Consider the following 22,822-nt stretch of genomic DNA (forward strand, 5'->3'; position numbering starts at 1 on the left):
TTGGGGGAATTAGAGGGGGGAGAGATGAGGGGGATTCTGGTGGTGCCGGGGGGTTCCCAGTGCTCCCAGTGCTCCCAGTGCCCAACTGGGCTTGGCCAACCCAAAACCCAAATTTGGCTTGGTCTCATAGAGTCCTGAGAGCTAATTAACCATCTCTAATTAATTAGGGACGAATCCTGTCATTAATTAGGAGGGGAGATGAGGAATTCCCATCATTCCATGGTTCTGGCGCTCCCAGTGCTCCCAGTGCCCAACTGGGACCAAGGATCCATCCCTGGGTTTGACCATGTTCCATTCTCACGGCTAATTAACCATCTCTAATTAATTAGGGGTGAATCCAGTCATTAATTAGGAGGGGAGATGAGGAATTCCAATCATTCCCAGCATTCCCAGTGCTCCCAGTGCTCCCAGTGCCCAACTGGGCTTGGCCAACCCAAAACCCAAATTTGGCTTGGTCTCGTAGAGTCCTGAGAGCTAATTAACCATCTCTAATTAATTAGGGGTGAATCCTGTCATTAATTAGGAGGGGAGGTGAGGAATTCCCATCATTCCATGGTTCTGGCGCTCCCAGTGCTCCCAGTGCCCAACTGGGATCAAGGATCCATCCCTGGGTTGGGTCCCATTCCATTCTCACGGCTAATTAACCATCTCTAATTAATTAGGGGTGAATCCAGTCATTAATTAGGAGGGGAGATGAGGAATTTCAATCATTCCCATCATTCCCAGTGCTCCCAGTGCTCCCAGTGCCCAACTGGGCGTGGCCAACCCAACCCCCATCCCTGGGTTTGGTCCCATTCCATTCTCCTGGCTAATTAACCATCTCTAATTAATTAGGGGTTGGTTAATTGGCTAATTAATGACTGGAGGGGGAATTCCCATCATTCCCAGTGCTCCCAGTGCTCCCAGTGCTCCCAGCGCCCAACTGGGCGTGGCCAACCCAACCCCCAGCTTGGCTTGGTCCCGTTCCATTCTCCTGGCTAATTAACCATCTCTAATTAATTAGGGGTTGGTTAATTGGCTAATTAATGACTGCAGGATGAATTCCCATCATTCCCATCATTCCCAGTGCTCCCAGTGCTCCCAGTGCCCAACTGGGCGTGGCCAACCCAACCCCCACCCTTGGCTTGGTCCCGTTCCGTTCTCCTGGCTAATTAACCATCTCTAATTAATTAGGGGTTGGTTAATTGGCTAATTAATGACTGCAGGATGAATTCCCATCATTCCCATCATTCCCAGTGCTCCCAGTGCTCCCAGTGCCCAACTGGGATCAAGGATCCGTCCCAGGGTTTGGTTCTGTTCCGTTCTCATGGTTAATTAACCATCTCTAATTAATTAGGGGATGGTTAATTGGCTAATTAATGACTGGAGGGGGATTTCCCAGCATTCCCAGTGCTCCCAGTGCTCCCAGTGCCCAACTGGGATCAAGGATCCGTCCCAGGGTTTGGTTCTGTTCCGTTCTCATGGTTAATTAACCATCTCTAATTAATTAGGGGATGGTTAATTGGCTAATTAATGACTGGAAGGGGAATTCCCATCATTCCCAGTGCTCCCAGTGCTCCCAGTGCCCAACTGGGCATGGCCAAGCCGAGACTCAAAGGGAAAAAAGTGGGAAAAAATTGGGGGGAAAAATTGAAATTTCTGGGAAAAAATGAGGGAAAAGGATGGAAAAATTGGGGGAAAATTGGGAAAAATTGGGAAAAATTGGGAAAATGGGAAAATGGGGGAAAAGAATGGAAAATGTGGAATAAATGTGGGAAAAGGTGGGGAAAAAATGGAAAATAATGGGAAAAAATGGTGGAAAATCACGGAGAAAATAAAGGAAATAAAGGAAAGATTGGGGAAATTTGGGAAAAATGGGAAAATGTGGGGAAGAGAATGGAAAAAGAAAGGAAAATGTGGAAAAAATGATGGAAAAAACGTGGAAAAATGTGGAATAAATGCGGAAAAAATAAAGGAAAATGATGGAAAAATCATGGAAAAAAGTGGAATAAATATGGGGGAAATAAAGGAAAATTTGGGAAAATAAATGAAAATTTGGGAAAATACAGAAAAATATCGGGGAAATGGGGGGGGAAATGGAATTTTTGGGGGAGGTTGCAAATTTTTGGGTGATTTTTCCCTTTTTTTGGGCAATTTTTCCATTTTTTGGAGGGGAATTTTTCCTTTTTTGGGGGGAGTTATTCCCATTTTGGGGGTTTTTTTCCTCACCTTTTTTTCGGGATTTTTTACCCATTTTTGAGGGATTCTCCTGTTTTTTTTTCTGGATTTTCCCACCTTTTTTGGGGGGATACTTTTCCCTTTTTTGGGTGATTTTTCCCAGATTTTTGAGGATTTTTTCCACTTTTTTGGGGTGATTTTTCCTGATTTTTGGGTGATTTTTCCTGATTTTTTTGGGATTTTCCCCACTTCTTTTGGTGATTTTTCCTGATTTTTAAAATGATTTTTTTCCTTAATTTTTTTTGTGCTTTCCCCCCTTTTTTTAAAGCGATTTTTCCCTTTATTGTGATTTTTTCCTGATTTTTTCCTCATTTTTTGGGGGTGATTTTCTCCTTTTTTTGGGTGTTTTTCCTGATTTTTTAAATTATTTTTTTCCTCATTTTTTCTGTGATTTTCCCTTTTTTTGGGGTGATTTTCCCCAGATTTTTGCTGATTTTTCCCTGATTTTTTTGAGTGATTTTTTCCTTTTTGGGGCGATTTTTCCTGATTTTTTTTGGTGATTTTTCCTAATTTTTTTCCTCTTTTTTTTGTGATTTCCCCCCCTTTTTTGGGTGATTTTCCCCATTTTTTGGTGATTTTTCCCATTTTTTGGATGAATTTTCCCAGAAACCATTTGGGATTGAGCTGAAAAAAAATGGGATAAAATTCATCCCAAAAAAAAAGGGAAAATCCCCAAAAAATAAACGGGAAAAAACCCGAAAAATTCCCACCAAAAAGAGGGAAAAATCCCAAAAAAAGGGGGAAAAATCCACCCAAAAATGGGAATAATTCCCCCCAAAAAAGGGGGAAATAATCCTAAAAATTGGGAATATTTCCCAAAAAAAAGGGGGCAAAAATCCCCCAAAAAAGGGGGAAAAAATCCCCCCAAAATGGGAATAATTCCCAAAAAAATTGGAATAATTCCACCCCAAAAAAGGGAAAAATCCCCCAAAAAAGGCGGAAAAATCCCCAAAAAATGGGGGAAAATCCCCCCAAAAATGGGAATAATTCCCCCCCAAAAAAGGGGGAAATAATCCTAAAAATGGGAATAATTCCCACCCAAAAAATGGGGAAAAATCCCCCCAAGAAAGGGGAAAATCCCCCCAAAAGAGGGGGAAAAAATCTCCCAAAAAATGGGAATAATTCCGTCCCAAAAAGGGGGAAAAATCCCAAAAAAAGGGAAAAATCCCCCCACAAAAAGGGTGAAAAATCACTAAAAAATGGGAATAATTCCCCAAAAAAAAAAGGGGAAAAATCCCCCCAAAAAGGGGAAAAAATCCCAAAGAAATGGGAATAATTCCCAAAAAAAAATAAAAGGGGGAAAAATCCCCCCAAAAAGGGGAAAAAATCCCCAAAAAATGGGAATAATTCCCAAAAAACCAAGGGAATAATTCCCCCCAAAAATGGGGGAAATAATCACAAAAAATGGGAATAATACCCTCAAAAAAAAAGAGGAATAATTCCCAAAATAAAGGGGGGGAAATCCCCCCAAAAGGGGGAAAAAATCCCAAAAAAATGGGAATAATTCCCAAAAAAAAGAGGAATAATTCCCAAAAAAAAGGGGGGGGGGGGGGGAACCCCTAAAAATAGGAATAATTGCCCAAAAAAAAAAGGAATAATTCCCCAAAAAAGGGGGGAAAATCCCCCCAAAAAGGGGGAAAATAATCCCAAAAAAAAGGGAATAATTCCCAAAAAAAAGAGAGGAATAATTCCCAAAAAAAGGGGGGGAAAAACTCCTAAAAATAGGAATAATTGCCCAAAAAAAAGGAGGAATAATTCCCAAAAAAAGGGGGGAAAATCCCTCCAAAAATTGGGAAAAATCCCCCCAAAAATGGGAATAATTCCCCAGAAAAAAGGGGAAATAATCCCAAAAAAAAAAGGGGGGAAATCCCCCAAAAATTGGGAAAAATCCCAAAAATTTTCATGGATGAGGAGAGGAAAAAAAACCCGGAAAGAAGAAATTACAACAAGAAGAATTTTATTGAAATCAACTTTTTTTCTTTTTTTTTTTTTTCCCCCAGGATTTTTTAGCTCCCGAAATTCCCAAATTCCTGAATTTTCTTGGAATTCCCGGAGGAATTTTTTGGGAATTTTTTGGGATGGGAAATTCCCAAATTTCTCGGGGCTGCCTCGAACTGGGGGGTTCTCATCACAGCCCCCCCGAAAAAATTCCCAGAATTCCCAAAAATTCCCAAAAAATTCCCAAAATTCGCCGAAAATTCCCAAAATTCCCTGAAAATTCCCAAAATTCCCGACCCTCCCTTTAGTGCAATTGGGCTCCTGGCGCCGGTTTTGGGGGGAAAAGGGGAAATTTCCCAAAAAAATTTGGGAATTCTGGGGGGAAATTGGGAATTTGGGGTTTAGTCCCAAAAAAATCCCAAATTTTTAGGGATAAAATCCCCAAAAAATCCAAATTTTTAGGGATTAAATCCCTAAAAAATCCCAAATTTTTAAGGATTTAGTCCCAAAAAATCCCAAATTTCGGGGATTTATTCCCCAAAAAATTCAAATTTTTCAGGATTTCCTTGGAATTTCTCTTTTTTTCCAGGATTTCCTTGGAATTTCCTGGAAATTTTTGGGATTTCCTTGGAATTCCATGGAAGTTCCTTGGGATTTTCTGGAATTTCCTTGGGATTTTCTGGAATTTCTTGGGATTTTATGGAATTTCCTTGGAATTTTTTGGGATTTCCTTGGAATTTCCTGGAATTTCTTGGGATTTTTGGGGATTTCCTTGGGATTTTATGGAATTTCCTTGGAATTTTTTGGGATTTCCTTGGAATTTCCTGGAATTTCTTGGGATTTTTGGGGATTTCCTTGAGAATTTTGGGATTTCCTTGGAATTTTCCAGAATTTCCTTGGGATTTTTTGAGATTTTTCAGAATTTCCTTGGGATTTCCTTGAGAATTTCAGGATTTCCTTGGAATTTCATGGAATTTCCACGGGATTTTTTGGGATTTCCTTGGAATTTTCCAGGAATTCCTCAACAATTTTGGGATTTTCCTTGGAATTAAACAGAATTTCATGGAATTTCCATGGAATTTCTTGGAATTTCCTTAGGATTTTTTGGGATTTCCTTGTGAATTTTGGGATTTCCTTGGAATTTCCTTGGGATTTTTGGGATTTCCTTGAGAATTTTGGGATTTCCTTGGAATTTCATGGAATTTCCTTGGAATTTAATGGAATTTCCTTGGAATTTCATGGAATTTTCAGGGGTTTCCATGGAATTTCCTTAAAAATTTTGGGATTTCCTTGGAATCTTCTGGAATTTCCATGGAATTTCCTTGAGAATTTTAGGATTTCCTTGGGATTTTCTGGAATTTCCATGGAATTTCTTGGGATTTCCTTGGAATTTTTGGATTCCCTTGGAATTTTCTGGAATTTCCATGGAATTTCCTTGAGAATTTTGGGATTTCCTTGGAATTTAATGGAATTTCCATGGAATTTCTTGGGATTTCCTTGGGATTTGGGGATTCCCTTGGAATTTCATGGAATTTCCAGGGTTTTCCTTGGAATTTTCCAGGATTTCCTTGAGAATTTTGGGACTTCCTTGGGATTTTCTGGAATTTCCATGGAATTTCTTGGGATTTCCTTGGAATTTGGGGATTCCCTTGGAATTTCATGGAATTTCCAGGGGTTTCCATGGAATTTCTTGGAATTTCCTTAAAAATTTTGGGATTTCCTTGGGATTTTCTGGAATTTCCATGGAATTTCTTGGGATTTCCATGGAATTTTTGGATTCCCTTGGAATTTTCTGGAATTTCCATGGAATTTCCTTGAGAATTTTGGGATTTCCTTGGGATTTCCTTGGAATTTAATGGAATTTCCATGGAATTTCTTGGGATTTTTGGGATTTCCTTGGAATTTTCTGGAATTTCCATGGAATTTCTTGGGATTTCCTTGGAATTTAATGGAATTTCCATGGAATTTCTTGGGATTTTTGGGATTTCCTTGGAATTTTCTGGAATTTCCATGGAATTTCTTGGGATTTCCTTGGGATTTTTGGGATTTCCTTGGGATTTTTGGGATTTCCCTGGAATTTTCTGGAATTTCCATGGAATTTCCTTGAGATTTCCTTGGGATTTTTGGGATTTCCTTCGAATTTTCTGGAATTTCCATGGAATTTCTTGGGATTTCCTTAAAAATTTTGGGATTTCCTTGGGATTTAATGGAATTTCTTGGGATTTCCTTGAGAATTTTGGGATTTCCTTGGGATTTAATGGAATTTCTTGGGATTTCCTTAAAAATTTTGGGATTTCCTTGGGATTTAATGGAATTTCTTGGGATTTCCTTGCGAATTTTGGGATTTCCTTGGGATTTTCTGGAATTTCCTTGGGATTTTCGGGATTTTCTTGGAATTCCTTGGGATTTTCTCGAATTTCCTCGGGATTTTTGAGATTTCCTTCAGATTTCACGGAATTCCCTGGGGATTTTTTTTGGGAATTTCCCCCTCCCCCCCCTCAGAGGCTGACGCTCCGCTGGTGCCGGCAGCCCCTCCCCCGCTCCCGCCCCTCCCCCAGCTCCTCGCTGTGCAGGCTCAGCGCGTCGGCAATTCCCGAAATTCCCGGAATTCCCGCCAGGTGCTCCACGGAGTCGAACTTCTGCAGGTCCGAGGCGATGGTCTGCAGGCTCAGCAGCGACACGGAATCGCCCGAGGTCGACGATTCCCGAGGAATTCCGGGAATTCCCGCCGGAATTCCGGCAATTTCCCAGGAATTTCCGGGATTTTCGGTGGAATTTTGGGGATTTTCGGTGGAATTTTGGGGATTTTCGGTGGAATTTCCGGGATTTTCTCTCGGAATTCCCGGAATTCTGAAGGTTCCCGAAGGGTTTGAGGTGAAATTTCCGGGATTTTCTCTCGGAATTCCGGGAATTCTGAAGGTTCCCAGTGAGATTGAGGTGAAATTTCTGGAATTTTGGGGGTTTTCGGTGGAATTTCCGGGATTTTCTCTTGGAATTCCGAGGTTTTCTCTTGGAATTCCGGGATTTTCGAGGTTTTCTCTCGGAATTCCGAGATTTTCTCTCGGAATTCCAGGAATTTCCAGGTTTTCTCTCGGAATTCTGCCCATTCCAGCCGGGATTTCATTGGGAATTCCAAGATTTTGGCTGGGAATTCCAGGAATTCTTCCCATTCCGGATGAGATCTCATCGGGAATTCCAAGGTTTTCTCCAGGAATTCTGGGAATTTCTCCAGGAATTCTGGGAATGTCAGGGTTTTCTCTTGGAATTCTGTGGATTTCTCTGGGAATTTCAGGGGTTTCTCCGGGAATTTTGGGGTTTTCTCTCGGAATTCCGGGGATTTCTCCGGGAATTCCGTGAATTTCTCCTGGAATTCCGGGGATTTCTCCCGGAATTTTGAGGTTTTCTCCTGGAATTCCGGGGATTTCTCCTGGAATTTTGAGGTTTTCTCCTGGAATCCCGTGGATTTCTCCGGGAATTCCGTGGTTTTCTCTGGGAATCCCGGGGATTTCGGGGTTGCCGGCGCCGCCCTCGGCCCCCAGGGGGTTTTCCCGGATGGATTTTTTCCGGAGGATCCTCTGGAATCTCCGGGCGTGGATCTCCTCGCTGATCTGCTCCAGGTTGCGCAGCGCCACCGAGTAACGCAGCTTGGCCTGGGCCACGGCCGACTCCAGGGAGTTCACCCGGGATTTGTGCTCCTGGAAAAGAAGGGATTGAGAAAAAAAAGGGAAAATTCCGGAAATTCCCAAAAATCCCCATGAAAATTGGTGAAAATTTGGTGAAAATCGGTGAAAATACGGTAAAAATTGGTGAAAATACGTTAAAAATTGGGATTTATCCCTAAAAATTCCATGGAATTCCTGAAGATCTCAAGGAATTTCTGAAGATTCCGAGGAATTCCTAAAAATTCCCAAAAAAGCCCAAAAATCCAGGTGGAAATCGGTGAAAATTTGGTGGAAATACGGTAAAAATTGGTGAAAATACGTTAAAAATTGGGATTTGTCCCTAAAAATTCCTGGGAATTTCTAAAGATTCCCAGGAATTCCTGAAGATTCCCAAGAATTCCTAAAAATTCCCAAAAAAGCCCAAAAATCCAGGTGGAAATCGGTGAAAATTTGGTGAAAATACAGCAAAAATTGGTGAAAATACGTTAAAAATTGGGATTCGTCCCTAAAAATTCCTTGGAATTCCTGAAGATTCCCAGGAATTCCTGAAGATTCCCAGGAATTCCCAAAAATTCCCAAAAAGCCCAAAAATCCAGGTGGAAATCGGTGAAAATTTGGTGGAAATATGGCAAAAATTGGTGAAAATACGTTAAAAATTGGGATTCATCCCTAAAAATTCCTTGGAATTCCAAAAGATTCCCAGGAATTCCTGAAGATTCTGAGGAATTCCTAAAAATTCCAGAAATTCCCAAAAATCCGGGTGAAAATCAGTGAAAATCAGCGAAAATTTGGTGGAAATATGGCAAAAATTGGTGAAAATACGTTAAAAATTGGGATTTGTCCCTAAAAATTCCTGGGAATTTCTAAAGATTCCCAGGAATTCCTGAAGATTCCCAGGAATTCCTAAAAATTCCAGAAATTCGCAAAAATCCCGGTGAAAGTCGGTGAAATTTTGGTGAAAATCGGTGAAAATCAGTGAAAGTTTGGTGAAAATACGTTAAAAATTGGGATTTGTCCCTAAAAATTCCAGGGAATTCCTGAAGATTCCCAGGAATTCCTGAAGATTCCCAAGAATTCCTAAAAATTCAAAAAAAAGCCAAAAAATCCAGGTGGAAATTGGTGAAAATTTGGTGGAAATATGGCAAAAATTGGTGAAAATATGTTAAAAATTGGGATTTGTCCCTAAAAATTCTTTGGAATTTCTGAAGATTCCCAGGAATTCCTAAAGATTCTCAGGAATTCCTGAAGATTCCCAGGGATTCCTGAAGATTCCGAGGAATTCCCAAAAATTCCCAAAAAAGCCCAAAAATCCGGGTGAAAATCGGCGAAAATTTGGTGAAAATTGGTGAAAATACGGCAAAAATTGGGATTCGTCAATAAAAATTCCTTGGAATTTCTGAAGATTCCCAGGAATTCCTGAAGATTCCCAGGAATTCCCAAAAATTCCCAAAAAAGCCCAAAAATCCAGGTGGAAATCGGTGAAAATTTGGTGGAAATCAGTGAAAGTTCGGTGAAAATACAGTAAAAATTGGTGAAAATACGTTATAAACTGGGATTTGTCCCTAAAAATTCCTGGGAATTTCAGAAGATCTCAAGGAATTCCTGAAGATTCCAAGAAATTCCTAAAAATTCCCAAAAATCTGGGTGAAAATTGGTGAAAATTTGGTGAAAATTGGTGAAAATACGGTAAAAATTGGTGAAAATACGTTAAAAATTGGGATTTGTCCCTAAAAATTCTTTGGAATTTCTGAAGATTCCCAGGAATTCCGGAAGATTCCGAGGAATTCCCAAAAATTCCCAAAAAAGCCCAAAAATCCAGGTGGAAATCAGTGAAAATCGGTGAAAGTTCGGTGAAAATATGGTAAAAATTGGTGAAAATACGTTAAAAATTGGGATTTGTCCCTAAAAATTCCTTGGAATTTCTGAAGATTCCCAGGAATTCCTGAAGATTCCCAGGAATTCCTGAAGATTCTGAGGAATTCCTAAAAATTCCAAAAAAGCCCAAAAATCCAGGTGGAAATCGGTGAAAATTTGGTGGAAATATGGTAAAAATTGGTGAAAATACGTTAAAAATTGGGATTCGTCCCTAAAAATTCCTTGGAATTCCTAAAGATTCCCAGGAATTCCTGAAGATTCCCAGGAATTCCGGAAGATTCCGAGGAATTCCTGAAGATTCCCAAAAAAGCCCAAAAATCCGGGTGAAAATCGGTGAAAATTCGGTGAAAATCGGGCAAAAATTGGTGAAATACGTTAAAAATTGGGATTCGTCCCTAAAAATTCCTGGGAATTTCTGAAGATTCCCAGGAATTTCTGAAGATTCCCAGGAATTCCTAAAAATTCCCAAAAAAGCCCAAAAATCCCGGTGAAAATCGGGCAAAAATTGGTGAAAATACGTTAAAAATTGGGATTTGTCCCTAAAAATTCCTTGGAATTCCTAAAGATTCCCAGGAATTCCTGAAGATTCCGAGGAATTCCCAAAAATTCCCAAAAAAGCCCAAAAATCCCGGTGAAAATCGGCGAAAATTTGGTGAAAATTGGTGAAAATACGGCAAAAATTGGTGAAAATACGGTAAAAATTGGGATTCGTCCCTAAAAATTCCTTGGAATTCCTAAAGATCCCCAGGAATTCCTGAAGGTTCTGAGGAATTCCCAAAAATTCCCAAAAAAGCCCAAAAATCTGGGTGAAAATCGGTGAAAATTTGGTGAAAATATGGCAAAAATTGGTGAAAATACGTTAAAAATTGGGATTCGTCCCTAAAAATTCCTTGGAATTTTTAAAGATTCCCAGGAATTCCTGAAGATTCCGAGGAATTTCTGAAGATTCCCAGGAATTCCGGAAGATTCCGAGGAATTCCCAAAAATTCCCAAAAAAGCCCAAAAATCCCGGTGAAAATCGGCGAAAATTTGGTGAAAATCGGTGAAAGTTTGGTGGAAATTTGGTTAAAATCTGTTTCAAAATGGTCCCAGTTCATCCCAGTTCATCCCAGTTCATCCCAGTCCATCCCAGTCCATCCCAGTCCATCCCAGTCCGTCCCAGTGCTCCCAGTACCTCGAGGCGCTGGTTGAACTGGGCCTTGAGCTCGAAGTAGGGCCGGCTGCGGGCGATGTCGCTCCCAGTCCCTCCCAGTCCCTCCCAGTCCCTCCCAGTCCATCCCAGTCCCTCCCAGTCCATCCCAGTCCCTCCCAGTATTCCCAGTCTGTCCCAGTGCTCCCAGTACCTCGAGGCGCTGGTTGAACTGGGCCTTGAGCTCGAAGTAGGGCCGGCTGCGGGCGATGTCCCTCCCAGTCCCTCCCAGCCCATCCCAGCCCATCCCAGTCCATCCCAGTCCCTCCCAGTTCCCTCCCAGTATTCCCAGTGCTCCCAGTACCTCGAGGCGCTGGTTGAACTGGGCCTTGAGCTCGAAGTAGGGCCGGCTGCGGGCGATGTCCCTCCCAGTCCATCCCAGTGCTCCCAGTATCCACTCCAATCCATCTCCCAGTGCTCCCAGTTCCCTCCCAGTGCACCCAGTGACCCTCCCAGTATTCCCAGTATTCACAGTGCTCCCAGTACCTCGAGGCGCTGGTTGAACTGGGCCTTGAGCTCGAAGTAGAGCCGGCTGCGGGCGATGTCCCTCCCAGTCCCTCCCAGTCTCTCCCAGTCCATCCCAGTGACCCTCCCAGTATTCCCAGTCCCTCCCAGTCCATCCCAGTGTCCCTCCCAGTATTCCCAGTGCTCCCAGTACCTCGAGGCGCTGGTTGAACTGGGCCTTGAGCTCGAAGTAGGGCCGGCTGCGGGCGATGTCCCTCCCAGCCCATCCCAGTGCTCCCAGTATCCCCAGTATCCACTCCAATCCATCTCCCAGTGCTCCCAGTGACCCTCCCAGTCCCTCCCAGTGCTCCCAGTACCTCGAGGCGCTGGTTGAACTGGGCCTTGAGCTCCAAGTAGGGCCGGCTGCGGGCGATGTCCCTCCCAGCCCATCCCAGTGCTCCCAGTATCCCCAGTATCCACTCCAATCCATCTCCCAGTCCCTCCCAGTCCCTCCCAGTTCCCTCCCAGTCCGTCCCAGTGCTCCCAGTACCTCGAGGCGCTGGTTGAACTGGGCCTTGAGCTCGAAGTAGGGCCGGCTGCGGGCGATGTCCCTCCCAGTCCATCCCAGTTCATCCCAGTGACCCTCCCAGCCCATCCCAGTCCATCCCAGTGACCCTCCCAGTATTCCCAGTCCCTCCCAGCCCATCCCAGTCCCTCCCAGTGACCCTCCCAGTATTCCCAGTATTCCCAGTGCTCCCAGTACCTCGAGGCGCTGGTTGAACTGGGCCTTGAGCTCGAAGTAGGGCCGGCTGCGGGCGATGTCCCTCCCAGTCCCTCCCAGTCCATCCCAGTCCCTCCCAGTCCATCCCAGTCCATCTCAGTGACCCTCCCAGTATTCCAAGTCCATCCCAGTCCATCCCAGTCCCTCCCAGTGACCCTCCCAGTCTGTCCCAGTGCTCCCAGTACCTCGAGGCGCTGGTTGAACTGGGCCTTGAGCTCGAAGTAGGGCCGGCTGCGGGCGATGTCCCTCCCAGTCCCTCCCAGTCCCTCCCAGTCCATCCCAGTCCCTCCCAGTGACCCTCCCAGTCCGTCCCAGTGCTCCCAGTACCTCGAGGCGCTGGTTGAACTGGGCCTTGAGCTCGAAGTAGGGCCGGCTGCGGGCGATGTCCCGCCGCAGGGATTTCTGCAGCCGCTGCACCTCGGCCTCGGCCTGCTGGCAGAGGCGCGTCACGCGCTGGTGCTCGCGCTCGCTGCTCAGGCGCTCCTGCTCCGCCTCGTTCACCTGCGCGGGCAGCCGGGCCGAGGAGACCTCCAGCTGCTGTCCCCAGCCCAGATCTTCTCCTGCCATCCCCACCCCAGACCTCCTGCTGCCGTCCCCAGCCCAGATCTTCTCCTGCCATCCCCACCCCAGCCCAGATCTTCTCCAACCATCCCAGATCTTCTCCAACCATCCCCACCCCAGCCCAGATCTTCTCCAACCATCCCAGATCTTCTCCAACCATCCCCACCCCAGCCCAGATCTTCTCCAGCCATCCCAGATCTTCTCCAGCCATCCCACCCCAGCCAGGACCTTCTCCAACCAGCCCAGATCTTCTCCAACCATCCCCACCCCAGCCCAGATCTTCTCCAGCCATCCCAGATCTTCTCCAGCCATCCCCACCCCAGCCCAGATCTTCTCCAGCCATCCCAGATCTTCTCCAGCCATCCCCACCCCAGCCCAGATCTTCTCCAACCATCCCCAGCCCAGATCTTCTCCTGCCGTCCCCACCCCAGCCCAGATCTTCTCCTGCCATCCCAGATCTTCTCCAACCATCCCCACCCCAGCCCAGATCTTCTCCTGCCATCCCCACCCCAGATCTTCTCCAACCAGCCCAGATCTTCTCGAACCATCCCCACCCCAGCCCAGACCTTCTCCAACCAGCCCAGATCTTCTGCTGCCATCCCCACCCCAGATCTTCTCCTGCCATCCCCACCCCAGCCCAGACCTTCTGCTGCCATCCCCAGCCCAGATCTTCTCCTGCCATCCCACCCCAGCCCAGATCTTCTCCTGCCATCCCCACCCCAGACCTCCTGCTGCCGTCCCCAGCCCAGATCTTCTCCTGCCATCCCCACCCCAGACCTCCTGCTGCCGTCCCCAGCCCAGATCTTCTCCTGCCATCCCCACCCCAGCCCAGATCTTCTCCAACCATCCCAGACCTTCTCCAACCAGCCCAGATCTTCTTCTGCCATCCCAGATCTCCTGCTGCCATCCCCACCCCAGCCCAGATCTTCTCCTGCCATCCCCACCCCAGATCTTCTCGAACCATCCCCACCCCAGCCCAGACCTTCTCCAACCAGCCCAGATCTTCTCCTGCCATCCCCACCCCAGCCCAGATCCTCTCCAGCCATCCCAGACCCCATCCCACCTTCTCCAGCCATCCCAGATCTTCTCCAACCATCCCAAACCCACCCCACCTTCTCCAACCATTCCAGACCTTCTCCAACCATCCCAGACCCCATCCCACCTTCTCCAAACCTTCTCCAACCATTCCAAACCTTCTCCAAACCCCATCCCACCTTCTCCAGACCTCATCTCACCATCTCCAAACCTCGTCCCACCTTCTCCAAACCCCACCCCACCTTCTCAAACCCATCCCAAACCTTCTCCATGCATCCCAAACCTTCCCCACACCCCATCCCACCTTCTCCAAACCCCATCCCACCTTCTCCAAACCTTCTCCAACCATCCCAAATTCCATCCCACCTTCTCCAATCCTTGTTCCACCATCTCCAAACCCCATCCCACCCATCCCAAACCTTCTCCAACCATCCCAAACCCCATCCCACCTTCTCCAAACCTTCTCCAACCATCCCAAACCCCATCCCACCTTCTCCAATCCTTGCTCCACCATCTCCAAACCTCATCCCACCCATCCCAAACCTTCTCCAACCATCCCAAATTCCATCCCACCTTCTCCAACCCCCATCCCACCATCTCCAAACCTTCTCCAACCCCCATCCCACCATCTCCAACCCCCATCCCAACGCCATTCCCACCTTCCTGGTGGCGTGGTTGAGCATCTCCTGCCAGGTGGGGTCCAGGCGGTTCTTGCCGGTGCCCATGCCCTGCTCGGCCACGAAGACCATCTCGCGCGCCGCGTTGTGCATCCCCACCGCGCGCTCGTAGCGCAGCGCCGCCCGCTGCGTCTCCTGCTGGGCCTGGGACAAGCCAGATCCGGGAATTCCGGGAGTGCCGGGAATTCTGGGACCTTCTCCCAGGGGGGTTTGGTGGGTGGGGTGGGGTTTGGAGAAGGTGGGATGGGGTTTGGAGAAGGTGGGATGGGGTTTGGGATGGTTGGAGAAGGTTTGGAGAAGGTGGGATGAGGTTTGGAGAAGGTGGGATGGGGTTTGGAGAAGGATTGGGATGGTTGGAGGAGGTGGGATGGGGTTTGGAGAAGGTGGGATGGGGTTTGGAGAAGGTGGGATGGGGTTTGGGATGGTTGGAGAAGGTTTGGAGAAGGTGGGATGAGGTTTGGAGAAGGTGGGATGGGGTTTGGAGAAGGATTGGGATGGTTGGAGGAGGTGGGATGGGGTTTGGAGAAGGTGGGATGGGGTTTGGAGAAGGTGGGATGGGGTTTGGAGAAGGTTTGGGATGGTTGGAGAAGGTGGGATGGGGTTTGGAGAAGGTGGTATGGGGTTTGAAGGAGATGGGATGGGGTTTGGGATGGCTGGAGAAAGTTTGGAGAAGGTGGGATGGGGTTTGGGATGGTTGGAGAAGGTTTGGGATGGGTGGGATGGGGTTTGGAGATGGTGGAACAAGGATTGGAGAAGGTGGGATGGGGTTTGGAGAAGGTGGGATGGAGTTTGGAGAAGGTGAGATGAGCTTTGGAGATGGTTTGGGATGGATGGAGAAGGTGGGATGGGGTTTGGAGAAGCTGGGATGGGGTTTGGGATGGTTGGAGAAGGTTTGGAGAAGGTGGGATGGGGTTTGGAGAAGGTTTGGGATGGTTGGAGAAGGTGGGATGGGGTTTGGGATGGTTAGAGAAGGTTTGGAGAAGGTGGGATGGGGTTTGGAGAAGGTTTGGGATGGTTGGAGAAGGTGGGATGGGGTTTGGAGAAGGTGGGATGGGGTTTGGTGAAGGTGGGATGAGGTTTGGAGAAGGTTTGGGATGGGTTGGATGGAGTTTGGAGAAGGTGGGATGGGGTTTGGAGAAGGTTTGGGATGGATGGAGAAGATCTGGAGAAGGTGCAATGAGGTTTCAGATGGAAATTCCCATTTTCCCTGCAATTTTTGGGGGGTTTTTCTGCATTTTTTCCCCAATTTTCCCCATTTTCCCCCAATTTTCCCCATTTTTTTATTTTTCCCATTTTCCCCTTTTTTCCCCAAATCTGGCACCACCTTGCCTCTCCTTCCACCCTCATAATCCACAAAAACTCCCATTTTTCCTGCATTTTTGGGGGTTTTTTTCCCATTTTTTCCCCATTTTTCCCCCAATTTTCCCGAATTTTCCACATTTTTTCCCTTATTTCCCCATTTTTTTCCCGATTTTCCCCATTTTTCCCCTGGTTTTCCCTGCAATTTTCCCCCCGATTTTCCCCATTTTTCCCCATTTTCCCCCCGATTTTCCCCATTTTCCCCCCAATTTTCCCCATTTTTCCCCTGATTTTCCCCATTTTCCCCCCATTTTTCCCCATTTTCCCCCGATATTCCCCATTTTTCCCCCGATTTTCCCCATTTTTTCCCATTTTTCCCCATTTCCTCCCCGATTTTCCCCATTTTTCCCATTTTCCCCCATTTTTTCCCCGATTTTCCCCATTTTTTCCCTGATTTTCCCCATTTTTTCCCCGATTTTCCCCATTTTTTCCACCGATTTTCCCCATTTTTCCCCCGATTTTCCCCATTTTCCTCCCGATTTCCCCCTTTTTTCCCTGATTTTCCCCATTTTTTTCCCATTTTCCCCCCGATTTTCCCCATATTTCCCCGATTTTCCCCATTTTTCCCCATTTTTTCCCATTTTCCCCGATTTTTCCCATTTTTCCCCCGATTTTCCCGATTTTCCCCATTTTCCCCCCGATTTTCCCCATTTTTCCCATTTTTTCCCCGATTTTCCCCATTTTCCCCCCAATTTTCCCCATTTTCCCCATTTTTTCCCCCGATATTCCCCATTTTTTCCCATTTTTCCCCATTTTTCCCCAATTTTCCCCATTTTTTCCCCGATTTTCCCCATTTTCCCCCCGATTTTCCCCATTTTCCCCCCAATTTTCCCCATTTTTTCCCCCATTTTCCCCATTTTCCCCCCAATTTTCCCCATTTTTTCCCCGATTTTCCCCATTTTCCCCCCAATTTTCCCCATTTTTCCCCCATTTTTCCCCGATTTTCCCCATTTTTTCCCCATTTTTTCCCCAATTTTCCCCATTTTTCCCCCGATTTTCCCCATTTTCCCCCCCATTTTTTCCCCATTTTCCCCCCGATTTTCCCCATTTTTTCCCTTTTTGCCCGTTTTCGCCCTTTTTGGCCCCAAACCCCGGTACCTCCTTGGCTCTCCGCCGGGCCTCGTAGTAGGGCCGGGCTCTCTCGATGCAGGTGCCCAGCTGGGAGCCCTGCGCGTTCAGCCGCCGCGCCGACTCCGACAGCACGCGGCGGTACCGGGAACGGGCGGCCTGGGGGGGGGAAACCAGTTTGGGACTGGTTCGGACTGGTTTGGACTGGTTTGGACTGGGAAAACCAGTCTGGGACTAGGAAAACCAGTTTGGGACTGGTTTGAACTGGTTTGGACTGGGAAAACCAGTTTGGGATTGGTTCGGACTGGTTTGAACTGGTTTGGACTGGGAAAACCAGTTTGGGATTGGTTCGGACTGGGACAGACTGGGAAAACCAGTCTGGGACTAGGAAAACCAGTTTGGGACTGGTTCAGACTGGTTTGGACTGGGAAAACCAGTTTGGGATTTGTTTGGACTGGTTTGGTATTGGGAACCAGTTTGGGACTGGTTTGGGACTGGTTCGGACTGGTTTGAACTGGTTTGGGCTGGGAAAACCAGTTTGGGACTGGTTTGGACTGGGACAGACTGGGAAAACCAGTTTGGGACTGGTTTGGACTGGTTTGGACTGGGAAAACCAGTTAGGGACTGGTTCGGACTGGTTTGAACTGGGAAAACCAGTTTGGGATTGGTTTGGACTGGGAAAACCAGTTTGGGACTGGTTTGGACTGGGACAGACTGGGAAAACCACTTTGGAACTGGTTTGGACTGGGAAAACCAGTTTGGGACTGGTTCGGACTGGTTTGGACTGGGAAAACCAGTTTGGGACTGGTTTGGACTGGAAAAACCAGTTTGGGACTGGTTTGGACTGGGAGAGGAGTCAGGGATTGGTAAAACCAGTTTGGGACTGGGAGGGACTGGGACAGACTGGGAAAACCAGTTTGGGACAGGTTTCGACTGGGATGGACTGGGATGGACTGAGACAGAAACTGGGATGAACTGGGATGGACTGGGATGAACTGGGATGGGAACTGGGATGAACTGGGATGGATTGGGATGGGAACTGGGATGAACTGGGATGGACTGGGATGGACTGGGATGGGAATTGGGATGAACTGGGATGAACTGGGATGGACTGGGATGGGAACTAGGATGGACTGGGATGAAGTGGGATGAAGTGGGATGGACTGGGATGAACTGGGATGAACTGGGATGAACTGGGATGAACTGGGATGGACTGGGATGGACTGGGATGGGAACTGGGATGAACTGGGACAGGAACTGGGATGAACTGGGTTGGACTGGGATGAACTGGGATGGATTGGGATGGGAACTGGGATGAACTGGGATGAACTGGGATGAACTGGGATGGGAACTGGGATGAACTGGGATGAACTGGGATGGACTGGGATGAACTGGGATGGACTGGGATGGACTGGGATGAACTGGGATGAACTGGGATGGGAACTGGGATGGACTGGGATGAACTGGGATGGGAATTGGGATGGGAACTGGGATGAACTGGGATGGGAACTGGGATGGACTGGGATGAACTGCGATGAACTGGGATGGACTGGGATGAACTGGGATGAACTGGGTTGGACTGGGATGAACTGGGATGAACTGGGATGAACTGGGATGGACTGGGATGGACTGGGATGAACTGGGATGGGAACTGGGATGGACTGGGATGAACTGGGATGAACTGGGATGAACTGGGATGGGAACTGGGATGAACTGGGATGAACTGGGATGGACTGGGATGAACTGGGATGAACTGGGATGGGAACTGGGATGAACTGGGATGAACTGGGAGCTCACATCCAGCTCCAGCTCCCCCCGGTTGATTTCAGCGTTGGCCTTGTTCAGGTGCTCCAGCTCCTCCTGAAACCCAAAAATTTGGGATCAAAACCCCAAAAATTGGGAAAAGAGACCCCAAAAAATTCCCCAAATTTGGGAGATCCCAAAAAACCCCAAAAATTTGGGATAAAACCCCAAAAATTTGGGATAAAAACCCAAAATTTGAGATAAAACCCCCAAAATTTGGGATAAAACCACAAAATTTGGGATAAAACCCCCAAAATTTGGGATAAAACCCCCAAAATTTGGGATAAAACCCCAAAATTTGGGATAAAACCCCAAAATTTGGGATAAAAACCCCAAAAATTTGGGATAAAACCCCAAAATTTGGGAAAATGTTTAAAAAAATCCCCAAAAATCCCCAAAAATCTCCCCCAAAATCCCAAATTTTCAGGGATTTTTCCAAAATTCTCCTCAAGATCCCCCCAAAATTCCCAAAAATTCCCAATTTTGGGGTTTTCCTGCAAAATTCACCCCCAATATAAAAAATTTCCCTCAAAATCTTCCAAAATTGCCCAAAAATTTCTGGGATTTCACCCAAAATCAGCAAATTTGGAGGTAAAATCCTCAAATTTTGGGGATTTCCACAGAAAAATTCCCAAATTTGGAGCCCAAATCCCTGAAAATCCCAAAATTTCCACCCCAACCTCCAAAAATCAAAAGAAATCTCCAAAAATAATTTTAAAATCCCCCCCCAAAAAATCCCAATTTTCTGGGATTTTCCCTCAAAAAAAATCAAAATTTTCACCCCAAACCCTCCAAAAATCAAAATAAATCCCTAAAAATTCCAATTTTCTTTAATTTTTCCCTCCAAAACCCCAAATTTCCACCCCAACCCCCCCAAAAATCAAAATAAATCCCCCAAAATCCAATTTTAAAAAAATTTTCCCTCCAAAACCCCAAAATTTTCACTCCAAACCCTCAAAAATCTCCCAAAAATTAAAAAAAATCCCGATTTTTTTTAAATTCTCCCACCCCCCCAAAAAATCAAAAATTTCACCCCAAACCCCCCCAAAAAATCGAAAAAATCGAAAAAAAATCCCAAATTTTCCGGGATTTTGTCCCCAAAATTTCCACCCCAAAAATCCCCAAAAATCAAAATAAACCCCCCAAAAAAATCCCAATTTTTAAAAATTTTCACCCCGCATAAATAAAATCAAAATTTTCAACCCAAACCCCCCAAAAATCAAAATAAATCCCCAAAAATCCTTTTTTTTTAAATTTTCCCTCAAAAAAAAATCAAAATTTTCACCCCAACCCTCCCCAAAAAATCAAAAATAAAAAAAAAATTTAAAATTTTTTTTTAATTTTCCACCCCAAAAAAATCCAAAAAGAAAATTAAAAAAAATCCAAGAAAAATCCCATTTTTTTTTTTATTTTCTCCCCAAAAATCCCCAAATTTGGGGTTTTTTTTCCCCCCAAATTCCCACCTGGATCCGGGGGTCCAGCTCTTCCTCCTCCTCCTCCTCCTCTTCCTCCTCCTCGTCCTTGGGGGGATTCCCGGGATTTTCCCAATCCCCCATTTTGGGATCCCCCCAAATTCCAGGGGGCCATCCAAGGCGGGGGAGGGGCCTCAATCCATTCCTATTTTTATTTTTAATTTTTTTTTTTAATTTTTAATGAATTTTCGGGTATTGAAGATGAGGGAGAGCTGAAAAAAAAAGGGAAAAAAATTCAATTTTTTGGTGAATTTTTCGGGGTTTCGAAGTTTTGGAGCGTTCGAAGTTTTGAATTCTCAGGAAATTTGGGTAAATTTGATCAAAATCCTCAAAAATTTCAATTAATTCATGAGAAATTCCAGAAATTTGTGGGAATTCCACCCAAATTCCCAAAAATTTCACCAAATTTTCCCACAAAAAAAACCCCTCAAATTAGCTCAAAATTCCCACAAAATTATCCCCAAATTCCCACAAAATATTCCCTAAATTCCCTCAGCGACCCGGAAAAAATCCAAAATTCCCTCAAAATCTCATCAAATTCACCAAAATTTTCCTCAAATTCCAATAAAATTCCCTCATAAAACTCAAATTTTCCCACAAAATTCCCTCAGAAATCCCCAAAATTCCACAAAAAATCCTCAAATTTCCACAAAATCCCCTTTAAAAACCCCCAAAATGACCCCAAAACGCCCCAAATTCCCGAAATAATTCAAAAAATCTTCAAATTCCCACAAAATTCCCTCAAATTCCCACAAAATTCCCTCATAAATCCCAAGTTTTCCCACAAAATTCCCTTTAAAAATCCCTCAAAGTCCCCAAAATCCCCTTTAAAAACCCCCAATATGACCCCAAAACGCCCAAAATTCCCAAAATAATCACAAAATTCCTCAAAATAAAAAAAAAAAATCCTGAAATTCCCACAAAATTCCCTCGGAAATTCCTGAAATTGCCACAAAATTCCCACAAAAATCCCCAAAATTTCCACAAATTTCCCTTTAAAAATGCCCTCAAAGACCCCAAAATCCCCTCAAGGACCCCCAAAATGACCCCAAAACGCCAAAAATTCCCAAAATAATTCCAAAATTCCACAAAATTCCCACAAAATTCCCTCAAATTCCCACAAAATTCCCTCATAAATCCCAAGTTTTCCCACAAAATTCCCTTTAAAAATCCCCTGAAAGGCCCCAAAATCCCCTTTAAAAACCCCAAAATGACCCCAAACCACCCAAAATTTCCAAAATAATCCCAAAATTCCTCAAAATAAAAAAAAATCCTGAAATTCCCACAAAATTCCCTCAGAAATTCCTGAAATTGCCACAAAATTCCCACAAAAATCCCCAAAATTTCCACAAATTTCCCTTTAAAAATGCCCTCAAAGACCCCCAAATCCCCTCAAGGACCCCCCAAAATGACACCAAAACGCCCAAAATTCCTGAAATAATTCCAAAATTCCACAAAATTCCCACAAAATTCCCTCCTAAATCTAAATTTTTCCCTCAAAAATTCCAGTTTTCCACAAAATCTCATTTAAAATTCCCCAAAACCCCTCAGACCCCAAAATCCCCTCAAGAGCCCCCAAATGACCCCAAAACTCCCGAAATAATTCAAAAAATCTTCAAAATTCCCACAAAATTCCCTCATAAATCCCAAATTTCCACAAAATTCCCTCATAAATCCCCAAAATTCCCACAAATTTCCCACAAAATCCTCTTTAAAAATCTCCAAAATTCGCTCAAAGGCCCCAAAATCCCCTCAAGGATCCCCCAAAATGACCCCAAAACGCCCCAAATTCCCCCAAAATCCCCAAATTCCTCAAAATTTTTTTAAAAATCCTGAAATTCCCACAAAATTCCCTCAGAAATTCCTAAAATTGCCACAAAATTCCCTTTAAAAATCCCCTGAAAGGCCCCAAAATCCCCTTAAAAAACCCCCAAAATGACCCCAAATCGCCCAAAATTCCCGAAATAATTCCAAAATTCCACAAAATTCCCACAAATTTCCCTCATAAATCCCCAAAATCCCCACAAAATTCCCACAAAATTCCCCCCCAAGAACCCCCAGATCCCCCCAAAATCCCCCAATAATCCCAAAATTCCACCAAAATTCCCTCATAACTCCCAGAAATTCCCACAAATTCCCCTCATAAATCCCCAATTTTCCCACAAAATCCCCTTGAAAATCCATGAAATTCCCACCAAAATTCCCCCCAAATTCCCACTAAAATCCCCCTCAAACCCCCCCAAATCCCCCTCAGAGCCCCCCAAACCCCCTCCACGGCCACGACCCCACCAACCCCTTAAGTCCCCCCGACCCTCGACCCCCAAAATTCCCAAATTTTCCTCAGAATTTCCCAAAAATTCCCAAATTTCCCTCAAATCCCGCCCCCCCCCGCCCCCCCCGGCCTGTGTTTACCCCCCGCTCCGCCACCGCTGAGGGGCCGCTCCCCCACCGGAACCGGAAGTTCGCCTCAGCCGCCTTCTTCCGTACAAAATGGCGGCGCCCTGTATGCACAATAAAACCCCGCCTTTCCGCCGTTCTCCCGGTTCCTGGTGAGTTTAAATCGGTGTCACGGGTTCAACGGTGATGGCGGATCCGTCTCACCGGGTTTGACTGCGATTTGCTGTAAAAATTCCTTCAAAATAGCACCGGGGATGGTGCCGAGGGGCCGCCATCTTGTTAAACGGCTGCGCCGCGCCTCAAGATGGCGGTGAAGTCACCGGGAGGTTGGACGGAACCGTTCA

At 45.7% G+C, this 22,822-nt stretch overlaps 1 protein-coding gene across 1 annotated transcript; it reads right to left on the reverse strand.

The window, feature by feature from the left end:
• Positions 1–4,157: 4,157 nt before the first annotated feature.
• Positions 4,158–22,712, reverse strand: LOC132322673 (SH3 domain-binding protein 5-like). Its single transcript, XM_059837344.1, has 7 exons — positions 22,494–22,712; positions 20,073–20,293; positions 18,604–18,666; positions 16,837–16,965; positions 14,362–14,523; positions 12,434–12,607; positions 4,158–7,850 (listed from the first exon to the last, which is right to left on the reverse strand). Exons 2-7 carry the CDS (start codon positions 20,163–20,165, stop codon positions 6,654–6,656), a joined length of 1,818 nt encoding a protein of 605 aa, XP_059693327.1. The 5' UTR covers positions 20,166–20,293; positions 22,494–22,712; the 3' UTR covers positions 4,158–6,653.
• Positions 22,713–22,822: the final 110 nt, after the last annotated feature.

This window comes from Haemorhous mexicanus (genome assembly GCF_027477595.1).
Source record: "Haemorhous mexicanus isolate bHaeMex1 chromosome 32 unlocalized genomic scaffold, bHaeMex1.pri SUPER_32_unloc_2, whole genome shotgun sequence".
NCBI classification, from domain to species: Eukaryota; Metazoa; Chordata; class Aves; order Passeriformes; family Fringillidae; genus Haemorhous; species Haemorhous mexicanus.

Bases quoted from the DNA above. Each gene is read 5' to 3' on its own strand.
- LOC132322673 (XM_059837344.1), bottom strand. From the start codon at position 20,165: ATGGGGGATTGGGAAAATCCCGGGAATCCCCCCAAGGACGAGGAGGAG. The intron at 18,667-20,072 runs GTGGGAATTTGG...TTTGGGTTTCAG, and splicing joins AGCTGGACCCCCGGATCCAG to GAGGAGCTGGAGCACCTGAA. The intron at 14,524-16,836 runs GTACCGGGGTTT...GGCTTGTCCCAG, and splicing joins CCCGGCGGAGAGCCAAGGAG to GCCCAGCAGGAGACGCAGCG.